We start from the raw sequence: 15,231 nt of genomic DNA, 5'->3' as shown, positions 1-15,231 counted from the left end.
TAAAGCGGGTTGAACCCGCACGATTAAAAAGGGGGTCGGCCGTGGGTCAACCCGCCATGACCCATTTAATATATCGGTTGGCCGCGGGTCAACCCACCAACACGAAGTGAACCCGTATAACTCGATTATGCTATACTTCTTCTTGAAATTTTGGACGTTGGGAGTATTTGATCATAGGATTAGTAGACAATTTGAAATATTTTGCTTTATAATTATTGGATTTAATTATTTATGAATATATATAATTATTTATATTCTTCGTCTTGTGGAGTTTTTAGTGAATTTAATCAATTTATGCATTTTTTTAGTTAAATGAGTCGCATTGTTAACCCTTAAATGGATCATTTTGTCTAACACGACACGACATATTTGTTAAATGGGTTAAGCGGGTTGGAAACGGATAACCCGTTTAATAAATAGGTTGGATTTGAGTTTAAATTTTTGACACGATTATTAAAAGTTTAGGTTTGTATCTTACGACACGACAAATACCTTGACCTGACACGAACCCAACCCGACACGACCCATTGATAGCCCTACATATATTGCAATAATTTCCCCTATTCCCCTATAGATTTGAGGCTAGTAAATGTCCCATTAAAATTGCCAAATCTAGTAAATGTCCCATTAAAATTGTGGATGAAGAGGAGAAAGGTAGATAAAGTAGAGGTGTTGCACTTTAGATGTGTTTTTTCTTTATATTTTTTTAGGGTGGCTCTAGTTGGACCTCCCATACTTAGTACACCTCTAGTTTACTTTTTAGAATACTTGAAAAGCTAAGTAGACCTCCTTATTTTTACCAAAACGCCCTAGAACATGAGATACAACAATCTGTTACTCTACTTTTTATCTCTATCTTCAACCACAAGAAGAAAAATAAATCAAAATCACATGATATTGCTCTCTTATGATAAGGTCTCTCCTCCACCAAAATTAGTTAGAGGGTTGGTTCTCGATCTTGATATGATATGTTGTTGGAATCCCTTTGAATTTGCTAAAAGAAGGATTTCAAGGGTTTTGGATTGGAAGATCGAGTAATAACTATATCATAATATTCAATTAATTTAGTTTAAGAAAATTCCAAATCAGATTGTTTTGAATTTACTTTTGTATTAAATGATGGGCCATGTATAGAAATTATTATTTTTACATAATTATTTTAGATAAATTATAAAACTATATAGGCAATATAAGGAAATTTCAGAAAAAAAAAAAATTTAATTGAATGTTATATTTGGTTGAGAAATTTTAAATACACACCCCAAAAGACTTAATACACATCCCTATTATTTTATATTTCAAATCAGATTTTATAAGTAGATAAAATGACCAAAATAGACATCTATGTATTAGAAGAAAAATAATAATAATCATATATTCCTTATATTATTCTATAATTATAAACACAATGAATTTCTATACGAGTTTTTCTATTGGAACCTCCAAATTTACTCACTTGACCTCTATGCTTTTTACACCTCCTATCAAATTTTCAAATACTAAATTTACTCATTAAACCTCACTAAATTTCCTCAAATAACCTCACTCATATAATTAATTTACAAACAAACTAAGATCTTTATAATAAAAAACTTAGTCATTTCAATGATTTAATTACTCTATAAATCTTAATTACATCTTCATTCCTTAATCAGATAACATAAATCTCTTATCCAATAAAAAAAAAATCAAACACAAGGTATTGAGTTTTAAAAATTAATAAAAATAAAATGACATGAACTATTATGTGATTTTTTTTATTTACTTTTTCTTTTTTAGCTGTTCAAAAAAAAAAAAAAGATTAATAATTTTTTCTTAATGTTTCTCTATTTTCTGTACCTCATGATTAATTATTTAAATATTTTTTATTTATTTTTATTTGCTAGCTCTTTTTTTTTTCTTCTTCTTTTTACAAATATAATAGATAGATTTAGATTTAGGGCATAATACAATTTATTTTGTTCTCCCTGACCAATATGCGTTCAATATGCATATCATACATTTTTATCTTAATCATAGTTTTATTTCTTAATATATATATATATAATGAGTAGGTAGTGAAATTGAAAAATGAAAATAGATAGGGAAAAATAATAAAGAATGCAATCTAATATTATTGAATTGGAAAGTCTAGAGAAAATAAATATAACAATTTTTTTGGTATAATTATTGTCCCTAATAGTCATTTTATAAAAGGTTATATATGTCATTTAATAATTCATAACAGAGTGAGGTAAGTGAGCAGATTTGGAGGTCCCAATAGAAACTCTCTTTCTATACATGGCATCCTCATTTAAAACAAGAATAAAGTTAGAAACCATCTAATTTAAATTTTTCTTAAATAAATTGTAATTAAATGGGGTGAGAGCCCATATAATTTAGAATTTCGAAATCAATAGCATTAAATGTTTTTAAAACATATCGCTTTACTCCCACTTTTTAGTTCATTTTTTTTCTTTTTTTTCATTCTAAAAGTTATGATTAGTCAATTTATTATCTAATATAAAATATCACAAGTATAAAACTTTGTAATTGTTAATGTGTTTGACCATCCAATGACAACTTCGTAGTTCCGCCATTGTAGAGAAACTACTGATATAGCTTTGGTTGAATGTTTGACTCAAAATTTTATACTTGATCAATAGGGTGTTTGGTGGATGAGAACTCAAATAATACAAAACCTATTTCTAAGCATCTATTTGAACTTTGAAGGGAACAATAATGAATCCTTATGGATTTCCCAATAACTAACACAAGTAATTAATATGGTCAATTATATATACTAATCAAATTAAATAGTAGCCTTAATGTAGTTAAATAATAGTGTATTTCATGGTTTTTTAGTTTAAGGATATTTTAGGTAATTTGGGTTGTGTATTTAGTAAAATGTTAGAATGATAAATTAAATGGTAAATGTATTGAGTAAGGAGTGTGTATTAAGTAATTAGGGGTGTGTATTTAAAACTTCTTTATTTGGTTGGAGGAGGTAAGAAGAGTATTTTTTTTATTTTTTCTCTCTTTGTCCTTATTTGTCTTTTCATATAACTTGACAAAGTCTATTAATAATTGAAAAAAGTTGGAGGTCCAAATATTAAATTTGGAGGTCCAACTAGAACCATCCTTTTTTTTATTGAGACTTTAGATATGTTTAGAATCTCTTACACACTGCATGCGTATTATACTTTATGATATGTTTAAAAAGTATACAGTACTCAGTTAGGTCTTAATGCTGTAAATTTTAAACTAAATTGATCATCGTTAAGGTACTGAATGGGTAAACCAAATCTATCAAACTTGAACCCTTGAAGTTTAGAAAATTAAATCACAATTATGAATGTCTTAACGATCATCAATTTAGTTGAAAATTTGCAAAAGTGATCTACACATTAAACCTTTTTTTTTTTTTGGGTCCTCTGCCTAAAGCACCAAAATTGGCCAAAATTATCTCACTTATCCCAACAACAAATTTTTATTCTCACTAACTCAATTTAAAGTAAAATAGCAACTTAATTAATAAACTACAGCCACTGTCATCCCTCTCTCTCTCTCTCTCTCTCTCTGAGCTCTCTCTCTCTCTCTCTCACACACACACACACACACGCTCCGGTCTAGATGGCCGACGGTGAGATGAGGCCTATGATGACGTTGACGGAGGTGATACGTCGGTGAAGGTGCAAATCCAATCGAGGTGGCGCCATCGATCATGCAAGGGTAGGCCGGTGGCAATTGTGAGGTTCACGATCGAGCTTAGTGAGAAGCCAAATCTCTGGCGCAACCATCCCGAACAGAAGGAGGTGGCAACCCTAGTAAATAGACAGGGCACCGAGGAAGACGACAAGGTTGTTATCCAATCGTGAAGGCCTGAACCTTTGGGACAAATCAAAGAGCCAAAGCCGGTTGGTTTTTCAGCACCCCAAGATAGTCTGGCTTTTTACCGCTGCACCCATCAATCAACATTACTTTATTCAGTCCAAATTGAAGATGGATGGTTAAGAAGAGTTGAAATGCTTACTTGAAGTTGAAGATGGCACCCACCACTGCCAATTTGCTGCTCCTTCGTATTATTTCCTTTCAAATTATACAATTTTGGGAAAAATGCACAGTTAGTGTTTGGAAACTCTGAGGACTGTCAAAATGATATCTGAACTTTTAAACGTATCAATATGATACCTAGACTTCTATTTTGTTGTCAACGTTGTACCCACGTCAAGTTTCCGTCACGGCTCCGTCAATTTTGACCACGTGAGGCAGAAAATAAGGGCGAAAAAAGACTTTTCCACTCCATCAAAATCCTAAATGAATAAATTCAAAATTGAAAATAAAAACGGAATAATTTATTATATTGAAAATAAAATATGATTAATTTTTTTTGCTTTTTCTACTAACCAAGATCAATCCAATATATTCTCAAAAAAAAAAAAAAAAAATCCCAATCCGATAAGTATGAACCTAACATTTCTTCATGTTCATCTTCTGAAACCCAGAAAAAAAGCAAAAAACAAAAGAAATCCCAATTGTTCATGTTCTTGAACCCATTCCTGTTCATCCTTTTAAACTGGACAAACCCATTTTGAAAGAGAAATGAAAGATTTGGGAACTCCAAGAACCAAAAAGAATGAGAAATAAATTTTTTTAGCAAAGCTTCTCCCTTGTTCGATTCACTTCTAAAACACAAAACCAAGTTCAACGTGTTTCTGCAAAATCATTCAACCCTCTTCAACTCCCAAGTCCTCTCGATAATGTGTGGAGGTGCTATTATTTCCGATTTCATCCCGCCGACTTAGTCCCAGCGAGTCACCGCCGACTTCCTCTGGCCCAATCTCAAGAAATCGAAGCCACCCAATCAAAGACCCCAAAACCGCCATAAACGTCATGAACCGACATCCATGTATAACCTTCTCCAAGTCTGCCTCAATTGGCAGCAACACCAGCAGTTGCGGTGAGGACTACAGGTCCGTACCCCGAAGAAGCGGGCCAAGGATTGGATCCAGGAGGAGACCCGCTGCCTTATCAACTTCCGCCGCGAGATCGATGGCCTCTTCAACACCTCCAAGTCCAACAGAGAAAGCACGAAGACTTAGATTACAAAACAACCAAAAGAATCACAGATGTATCAGGTCAAATTAACACAAAATTCCATTCCTCCTATGAAATCGCCTCAACAACATCAATGCAGAGCTGTTGTGAAATGGGCAATGAAGAAGAAGAACCAGGAAGACCTTGCAGAAACCCTGAATTTCAGTTTCCGTCACCTCCCACACCCACACCCACACCCACACCCACACCCACACCTCCACCAAAACTCGAACTCAAACTCTGTACTTACATAGGCATTTGCAAGCATAATTAGCTATAATGAGCCACACTCATGCTACCTCCAGCGGTACCGACTCCCACCAAAGGAGTGACTTACGGGAACACAGCCAAGCAGGCTACCGCCTGAGCCTCGGCTTACCCCAGATCACCGCTGACGCGCCGCCACGCGCCGCGCCAAGACAGCATCAGAAGCTCCAGAACCTGGGGACTAAAGCATATCAGTCCCACATCGAAAACATGAAGAAGATCAGCTCCTTCCTCACCTATAAAAGGTTCTCTCTTCTCTCCTCATTAATTACGCATTCAATACTTACCTACTGTTACTTTGTCAACATAAATACATTGACTGACTTAGGCATCGGAGAAGAGAAGACCGCCTTCCCTCTGACGCCCTCTATATTTTACTTGACAGGTAGCGGAAGCTCTGAGAATATCACAAGTAGCGGTTCGCCCATCGGACCAGCGTTAACAAAGGTTTAGCTACCGCTGAACTTTAAACATTAACATTGGCGCCGTCTGTGGGAATCCTTGAACAAAAGGCCATCCCACCACAACAACCACCATGACTAATGGTAGCGGGGGAAACGCTGAGGAGCAAGCGGATCAGTCCGCCAACCCCCATCCCACCAACCCCGCGGCTAACATTAACCCAGCGGTTAAAGTTAACCGTGCACTATTCAACACACCGATCAACCCCGGCGTGGAACCCCAGGTTTCTCCCCAGATCCCGCCAACCCAAACTATAGCGGAGGCTCAGCCGAGCGGCAGCCGCCCACCGGTGCAGGACCTCGCCGCTATGTATGAGCTAGTACTAGCGGACCTCCACAAAGCAAATAGAGAACGCGAGCAGGAGAGCAGAGAAAAGGCCGAGGCCCAAAAGTAGGTGGCCACGCTGATGTCAAGATTTGACGAGCTGAAGAAGGCGCTGGAGGCAAACACCAACCCAGCGTAAAGCGAGCAATCGCAGAGCACCAGACGCAGTCAACCCAACACCGGCGGACTGGTACCCGAACCAATCATACAGATGCAGGTACTGCTGAACCCACTAGAGCTACGGGGAATGGGACCACCTCCTCCGCCCCGACTAATGTTGGAGCAGGAGGCGGAGTCAGAACCGCACACCAACCGCTCAACAATCAGGGCTAGAACCGAGGGTAATATACCTGTCCCCAGGCGAGAGCTGGATCAGCGGAACATCTAGGCGGGACCCGATGGAGACACAACCGCCCTAACACTATACCACAAAGTTAATCAGACAACTGTCGAACGACTGTTGTCTGAATGAAAAACCTGCTGTTGTCTAGTAGCCTGATGTCTGATTGACCTCGTTCAGACAACAGTCGATAACAGTTGTCTGTTGCTCAGTCACACAACACATATAAGCAAAAATTTGTTGTCTGAATTTACCCAAAATCTAATGCGTGTTAACTTAGACAACTGCTTGTTATTTTGGTGTTGAGTGAAATGAACCTCAGACTACAGATACTTTTTTCCCTGTTGTCTGAAATGTATTTAAGATAACAGATTGCGAGATGTAAGTGTTGTCTGAAAGCATTTGAGATAACAGTGTGCCGGAAGTATCTGTTGTCTTGAATGAACCTCAGACTACACATACTTTTTTCCCTGTTGTCTGAAATTTATTTAAGATAACAGTTTGCGAGATGTAAGTGTTGTCTGAATGCATATGAGATAACAATGTGCCGGAAGCATCTGTTGTCTGAAATGAACCTCAGACTACAAATACTTTTTTCTCCTGTTGTCTGAAATGTATTTAAGATAACAGATTGCAAGATGTAAGTGTTGTCTGAATGCATATGAGATAACAATGTGTCGGAAGCATCTGTTGTGTTGAATGAACCTCAGACTACACATACTTTTTTCCCCTGTTGTCTGAAATGTATTTAAGATAACAGATTGCAAGATGTAAGTGTTGTCTGAATGCATATGAGATAACAATGTGCCGGAAGCATCTGTTGTGTTGAATGAACCTCAGACTACACATACTTTTTTCCCCTGTTGTCTGAAATGTATTTAAGATAACAGATTGCAAGATGTAAGTGTTGTCTGAATGCATATGAGATAACAATGTGCCGGAAGCATCTGTTGTGTTGAATGAACCTCAGACATCAGTGATAGTGTGGTCATGTCGTTGTAAGGAATTACACACAATGTGTCCTTTAGTAAAACTGTTGTGTGAATGTTCCTCAGACAATAGGTATTATGTATGTAAATTTATGTGTTGTCTGATGATACTGTACTACCATAATTAATAGCCTTATATATGTTGTTTGAATTGAATAAGCACTACGGTACTGATTCTGGAAATAGGCAAATATGAAACACAAATTAGTTCAAATGTCATTTACTATAGCACATCATTGTCATACATTGCCAAAACACACCGAAACTAGAAATAGGGTACCCAATTGTTAAAGTATTTCTTACATATCAATTCAAAGTACTAGCTACTGATCCTGTCCAACCAAAACATAACCACAAACTTTGAACTAGGTCTCCAAGAAGTACCAACACAAATCTTACATATATGTTTTAACCACAAACTTTGCCCACTCAGTTCTGACCACATCGATATCCTCCTGGGAATATGTTGCTTTACTTCTTCTCTCCCACTGAAACAAAATGGTTTGTACTTAGTAGTTGACATAATTCCTAAAAAGAATCTATAGAACTCAATTGTGCAACAACAATGAATCTATCTATCTATATATATATATATATATATATATATATATATATATATATATATATATATATAGATCCTATCCAGAGCGGAGCTCCGCTTTGAAAATTAACGTGTGAAGTTCGAGTTTTGGGTCACTTTTCGGTCGCATATCCACATCTCGACCGTTCAGTTTTTAGGTACTAGTGTATAGATCGTCTCTGCAAATTTTCAGCCAAAATGATGATCGTTAAGGCATTGATAACTGCCTTAAAGCTAGTACGGTTCAGGTTGACAAATTCAATCCGTCCATTGGTTTAAGCGAGTTAGATACCTTAACGATCATCAATTTGGCTGAAAATTTGCAGAGATGATCTATACACTAGTACCTAAAAACTGAACGGTCGAGATGTGGATATGCGACCAAAAAGTGGCCCAAAACTCGAACTTCACACGTTAATTTCAAAGCGGAGCTCCGCTCTGGATTGGATCTGTATATATATATATATAAGCAACTCTAACCAGCCAATAAAACAAGATTCTATAGAACTTCTAAGCAATACACAGGTAATTGACATGAAGAGATAACATATATATCTATACTGTATCAAGGCCAAGATACATGGACTAAATATAAGAACATTAATTGCCAGTGAGCAATCAACAACCAAAACTATATATACATATCCACCAGAATACATGCAAAATCACAGTAACCCATATTTCAATAACCATAATCCAAGCGACCTCAACAAGTTTTACTTACCTTGCTGAAAATGTCCAACGTTTTATCCTCCACTATTTCCTTCATGTATCTCATTATAAAATATCCACAATCCTTGTCGGTCTTTTGCTCCGGAATACCCTAAAAATATTATATTAAATACCAACTATGCAAAAAAAAATCTAGAATAGTCAACTTCTTAGAACTAAAATTATAAAAACTGCTTCATAAATTGTACCGCACAGTTTTTCCCGGTAGTTGCTTTTCTGCCCTGCCTTTTGACTTGTGCATTATATATTTTGATGCCGCTTTAATATTAACAGAAATTTTTTGTTAATTAACAGAATACACACAACTACGAACATCAGTTTAAATTACGAGAATTACTAAAAAACATTCACTTACTTGTCAACAATGTTCTTCCACTCTCCCGTAATTAGTCTCCTCTTTAATGGGTCCATGAAGTAGACATTGTCTTCTTCAGAGTTTATTACAGTCAGCATCCAGTGACAACTTCAAAGCAAAAAAACCAAGTAAAAGTCACATTTGAAGACGAGAGAGACGTCAAATCATAATATTCAGCAGCATATCAGTTTCATAATGCATGTATACAATATTTGAATAGTGCATACCCTGAGTTATATGGCAACAAAATAATCTGGCCGCGCTTTGCCTTTTTCAGCCTATCGGCTATTGCACGGGAACGCTCAATTGGATTGCCACACCCAATGGCACCAGTTTTTGTACTATCCATAAATCCAACCATGTCCACCATCTTTGACTTCTTCAACACACCATAAAGGTGGCTACAAATCAAAGAATGCAACATGAAACCACAATTTTTAGGACACGTATATTCTTAAATTCCAACTAAAGCTAGTAGATTACCTCATATAGATGCTGATGCAGCTGCCCGATACTTCCTTCATGGTAACAAAGTTATTAACATCGTTTTTATTCACACAAGTTTTGAACGAATGTCCAAAAATCTTTTCATCAAAATTGCAGATAATTGTCTTCCCATTTGTGAGTGTTTCTTTGGCCCATATGCATACCACTTTAAGGGAGGGAGGGAGGGTTGTTGGCAATGATGCCATGTCTATATCTTCTTCATGATACTCATCTTCTTCTGCACTTTTTCTCTTTCTCATTCCTCTACTCTTTGCTGCCATTTTCTTATGTAACAAAAAAATGGAACAAATCATTAGGGACAAGTAATTTGCAAAGATTTACTTTAAGATACATTTAAATCAAGTTATAAGTAGTATTTATTACCTGAAACTGTACTGGAAAAACAATAAGGTTTTTAGGCCAAGCCACATAAGTCCCAATAGCATCACGAACCGTCATTATTTCATTTTCGATTGGAAATGGAAGCTTGGCTTCATCCACTAGAGAGCGTACAATCGATACACGCATGTTTCCCTCGCCCAATGGAACACCATGGATAAGGTGGCTGTTATTTTCATTATTGACTTCTATAACTGTTGCAATAGCTACAACGTTATCGGTTGAACCTAAAGCTAAATGACACTCTTTCCCAATTGTCTGTGCCTAAAAAATGAAAAAGTACATTTAATGAGACACTAAATAAAATAATTGAATGTATAACCTGGCAGCATAACACATCAGCAAACTTAACAATATAATAAATTTACAATTACCTGAAATTCACCCTTCTGGATTTCCAGATCAACAACCACAGGGCCAATTGGCTGACCCTTCTCAGTAGCATTCAAATTCACAATGGGATTCACAGCTTCCACAGGCTCCTTGTCATGAAGTTCTAAATCCAAAGACTTTCTAACAGTGGAGGGAATTTGTTTTTCAATTGTGTTGGCAGCCTTCTCATGCATATTTGAACTTCCTTGTACAGACGAAACTTGCCTATCAATGGTGGAATCTTTGGGGGATTCAGTTAACATAGGCTTCCCCAACACCCTTGCTTCTAACTTCTTCAACCTCTCCTCCCAAATTGCATTAGTTTCTGCTAGTATCTTCTCCCTTTCTTGTTCCATTATTTTCTGAACACTTAACCTAAGACTATGTTCAACACTTTGCTTTCGGCGTTTTGGGAGGTTAAAGTATGCAGCTTGCCTCACATTTGCCCCTACACCTCTAATTATTCCAGTATGCTCAGGATTTCCTAATGCTAAGGTTAACACATCATCTGAACCAGAAGTGCTTAACTCTCCGTCAGCCTCTTTTTTCTTCAAATCAGCCTACAAAATGTAAATGATGAGGTTCAGATATAAGCAGGTACTGATGTGGTAAACATTACATTTGCATTGCCTTTTCACAAACCAAATAGAAACTTACAATTTTTTTAGCCTTCTCCTCTACTAAAGGATCTTTAAATCCTCCATTCTTATCTTGACGTGCTTTGATCCACATGGTTGCACGATCAAGTTCAGCTTCATCCATAGTTGCAGACTACATAAATTGACATTATCAATATCCATAGACATTAAATGAATCAATAAACACAAACAATGAAACCAAAAATTGATTACTGACCAGTTCTTCCTCCAATCCAGCGTACCCTTTACGTGACAGCCGATGAGGATACTTACTTAAGGCTCGTTTTCTTTTTTGTTTCTCATGGACACTATGCCAAAAAACTTATCAGACGACAGACAGAAACTGTTGTCTGATTTGGAGTGCCACCGATGTAGAGCGAGCCGCTGTCTGTTGAAAATTCAGACAACGGTGGAACACAGTTGTCTGATAAACACACAGACAACGGGTATGTGTTATAACTGTTGTGTGATGGCTCGGCAGATGCCATGCGCAGCAGCTGCGGTGCTGCCTTCAGACAACAGAACTTGTTTAAGTTCGTTGTTTGTTAAGCTATTCAGACAACGGAGCTCTAGTGTTTTCTGTTGTGTGAGAGTTAATTAGAAGACTTTATTTTTTCAAAGAACCATTGTCTGATGTATGAGAAATCTGTTGTATGATCATTTAAACATCCATTTACCTAATGAACAATAGTGATCAAATGGAAATAAAATTTGATGCAAACCATCAAAAGAACTAGCAGTACTTTAACCCATACTTTAAACTTCAAAATACATTGGATCCACCAAGATATATACATTCGTATTAGTCATTGTTCCACAAAGTCATGAATCAGTGACAATTTATTGTCTTACATTGCATCAGAGACAAAAACATAAGTGTGCTAGAAATTGATACAGTGATTATTGGACTATTTATGATTGCTTGCCCACTTCGCCCACTACTAATGCTTGCTCCTGCTGCCCCTCTTTTCTTTCTTCTACTTCTGCCACCATTGATGTAATATGCCTGCTCCTGCTGCTCCTCTCTTCTTTCTTCTACTTCTGCCACCACTGATGTAATGTTAGTTAACAAGCCAAGGGAAGGAAACCTTTAAAAAATTGACTTGAGAGAATAAATTAACTTCTCTGCAATTGAATAATCTACAACCACAAACAAAAAACAACAACTTATTTCAAGAGGCAGCATGCAATATTCCCACATCAAAAGCCACACTACACATGAGTTGCTACAAGCAAGAAGTTGCAGAAAAAGAAAAAAGAAAAGACTTACATCTACATCTCTTAATGCAAACCCCACTTTGGAAGGCAGGTTCAAAACACAAACTGTGGGAGAATCAGTTCAGTAGCTTTAACATTTGAATATTCACATTGCTGCACAATATTCCTGAAACAATAATTTAAAGAGGATAAGAGTACATGACTACAATATTTGCAAAATAGTATTAAAGAAATTACAAGCTAATAACCAATGTAGAATATATTAGACTTCAAACTCTGAACAGACATATCAAGAAGGACGCAAGTACGCAACCAAACTCAGGAAATTTAAAAAGAGAAATGAATCTCACGTGAACTAGAAGAAGAATAAAAATTTCTGTAAAATTCAGTTAGAAACTTGTTTACTAGAATAAGTTACGTAAACTGGGTTACATATAGCATCCAAAGTTTCCCATATGCTAGTAATAAGTCAGTAAAAAGAGGGGTAAAAAGTTCGTCATGCTTAACCTGAAATGACAGAAATGCAAAGTCTTAAATTCGTTTGGGTAAAAACTACTCATCACATGATGATAAACATCTATATTTCAAACATAACTTTATGTGTATTAATAGTAACCTCTGCAAATGTTCCACCAGCATGACTTCAAGAAGATCAACACATACCATGCAGTCCTCAGTCAACAATTTTGAAGCTTGTGGTGTAAATGTTGCTGCTGGTGCTGGAAGAAGAAGAGGTGGAAGAAGAAGAGAGAAAATAAAAAAAATTGGCAGCTCTGAGTTTGGCATATCATATAACAAAACTCTTTTAAAAAAAGACATAAGGAAGAAGAAGCGGGGAAGGTTGCAGAGGGGATGTGGGGAGGTTTCTGGAGAAGAGATCCCCACAGACCTATGGCCATATTTATTCTTCGGCAATATGCCCCTTGATATATAAGCTTGGTACATGTATCACAGGATGAGAGTAAGTAAGCAGTGACGTCCTAGGACAAAAGGTTTATGGAAAAGTTTGGACAAAAACTAACATACACCCTAACAACTTCCTGTTTTATATCTATGGGGTTGTTCATCTCTATGACTAAAGTCAGGTAGCTCGATAAACATTCCACAAATGCTAAAAATTAAAAAGTAAGTAAGTGTCCAACCGATCTATTATTTGTAGTTATAAATTCATAATATGGGTTAATCAAGAGCTGTGGATCATGACAGTCAAAGTTTCTATTAGAATCAGCATCCATATTGAGTCGTACATTAAACATAATAGATAAAGGGATTTAACCAAATTCCAACTTCTTCTTTATCTAAATAAAATTATCATTGTTGCCATCGAAGATTGAAGAACCAAAATCTGGAGGAAATGCCAATTGCTTATAATTGAGAATCACTAGGATTTGTAACTATAAATAGACATGAGAGAGAGTTCATTATTAAAGGAATAAGAATGGTACCCTTCCAATATCCACCATCAGTGCCCATCCTAGCTCCCTGAAGACTTGATTCCAATGCTAATAGATTTCCCCAAAGTATTTTCTCTCCTATTGAACAAGGACACAGAATATAATCAGGACCATGAAAGATATATACAACTAAATGCAAAGAGTATTATTACTAATACCCTCATCATGTCTCAATAGGTAATGTATTAGAACTTGTATCTAGGCTTTCAAGTTTCAAATCCAATAGCAAAAAGGAGAAAACAGGAAGCAGATTATTTAACTAGATCACACAGAGCTTTCAATTTCATTGAGTGAGACTACTAAAACATGACCATTATTCCCAATTTCATTTCATTTAGTCTTCATTACCAAAAATCCCTCATAATCAAGCATATGACCAAGTCAAAATCGTTACCCAGCAAAATACTCAAACCTATTCCTTCCTTTCATTATTATCAATTCCCAGTTGCAAACCAAACCAATCAAAACAGGGTCAAAAAGTCAAGACCTCCATAAAAAATTGACAAAAACAAACAAATAATTCCACAATATAACCAAATTTCACATACATCGTCATTACAGATTCTCACGCTAACACCATACCGCCAGATCCGTAATCACATCCAAAAATTAAATACCATAATAATGCAGAACGCTAGAAGAGAAAACACAGTTTGGATTCCCAGAAAAATTCCACAATGCAGCAAAAGAAAAAATAGGTGGATCAAACTAACGAAAGGTGCAAGCTTAACTCCAATATATACCAATTCAGCCAATTTCAATTCTTTCTTCACCAATATATACCGAGCTTCCCTTCTCATACTATTCACTAGCTTCTCCAAACGTTCCAACTCCCCACATTCATTCCGGGGAACATATAGGAAAATAAAACGTGAACATTCAGAACTAAGGCCAAATGGTTTCAGAGAACTATAAACGCAAAAAGATAACTCTCAATTGCTTAAACTAAGAAGCTCAAAAGACCTTTACCTCTCTCTGGTTTTGCTTTCGCTTTTCGTTTTGCTTCTCTTAGATTTCACTCTAGATTTGGGGATCAAATGGCGCTTCAGTTGTGCCCCATCTTTGATTCTGAGTTCGGTCAGCATTCAATCTTTTCCATCAGGTGACCTGCAGTTGACAAAAAAAAAAAAAAACAGTAAAATTTAAGAAAGATCATGACAGATGCATCAAGTACGAGTCTGGACCAAACCTAAATCACATTGCTCAAGCATATACAGAACACCCATCAAAAATGCCTCTCTTCCCTTTGCTGGTAAAGCTTGTGTTTATACATAAGCCTCTGAAACCTTCACCAAAATTACCCAAACAAAAAATTACACCAATTGAAATCAACGCTTAAAAACCATAACCCTAAGTGAAGAACAAGCAATTCCAACTTACAGAGTCTGAGCATCGGTGGTGAGGCCGGAGAGGCAGAGGAAGAGCCTATCGCTGACTCTATAAATCTTCGAATTAAGGGACACAGTCAGAGCATTTGGCTTTCTTCTCTCCTTCAGCACCGCCGAACTCATCACTACCGCTTCTTCTAACTAGTCTCGA

At 36.5% G+C, this 15,231-nt stretch overlaps 1 protein-coding gene across 1 annotated transcript; it reads right to left on the bottom strand.

Moving 5' to 3' along the window:
* Positions 1 to 7,684: 7,684 nt before the first annotated feature.
* LOC133707177 (uncharacterized) lies at positions 7,685 to 10,578 on the bottom strand. Its single transcript, XM_062132739.1, has 8 exons — positions 10,385 to 10,578; positions 9,996 to 10,274; positions 9,609 to 9,895; positions 9,353 to 9,526; positions 9,126 to 9,233; positions 8,959 to 9,028; positions 8,763 to 8,861; positions 7,685 to 7,946 (listed from the first exon to the last, which is right to left on the bottom strand). The coding sequence occupies exons 1-8, from the start codon at positions 10,574 to 10,576 to the stop codon at positions 7,854 to 7,856; spliced, it is 1,302 nt and encodes a 433-aa protein (XP_061988723.1). The 5' UTR covers positions 10,577 to 10,578; the 3' UTR covers positions 7,685 to 7,853.
* Positions 10,579 to 15,231: the final 4,653 nt, after the last annotated feature.

Source organism: Rosa rugosa, chromosome 4 (assembly GCF_958449725.1).
Source record: "Rosa rugosa chromosome 4, drRosRugo1.1, whole genome shotgun sequence".
Lineage (NCBI taxonomy): Eukaryota > Viridiplantae > Streptophyta > Magnoliopsida > Rosales > Rosaceae > Rosa > Rosa rugosa.
The sequence above is the reverse complement of the archived record's forward strand: the minus strand, read 5'-3'. Positions and strand labels throughout refer to the sequence as shown.

Bases quoted from the DNA above. Each gene is read 5' to 3' on its own strand.
- LOC133707177 (XM_062132739.1), bottom strand. From the start codon at position 10,576: ATGCATGAGAAGGCTGCCAACACAATTGAAAAACAAATTCCCTCCACT. The intron at 9,234-9,352 runs GTATGCACTATT...TTTGCTTTGAAG, and splicing joins TTGTTGCCATATAACTCAGG to TTGTCACTGGATGCTGACTG. The intron at 7,947-8,762 runs GTAAGTAAAACT...ATTTTGTTTCAG, and splicing joins CGTTGGACATTTTCAGCAAG to TGGGAGAGAAGAAGTAAAGC.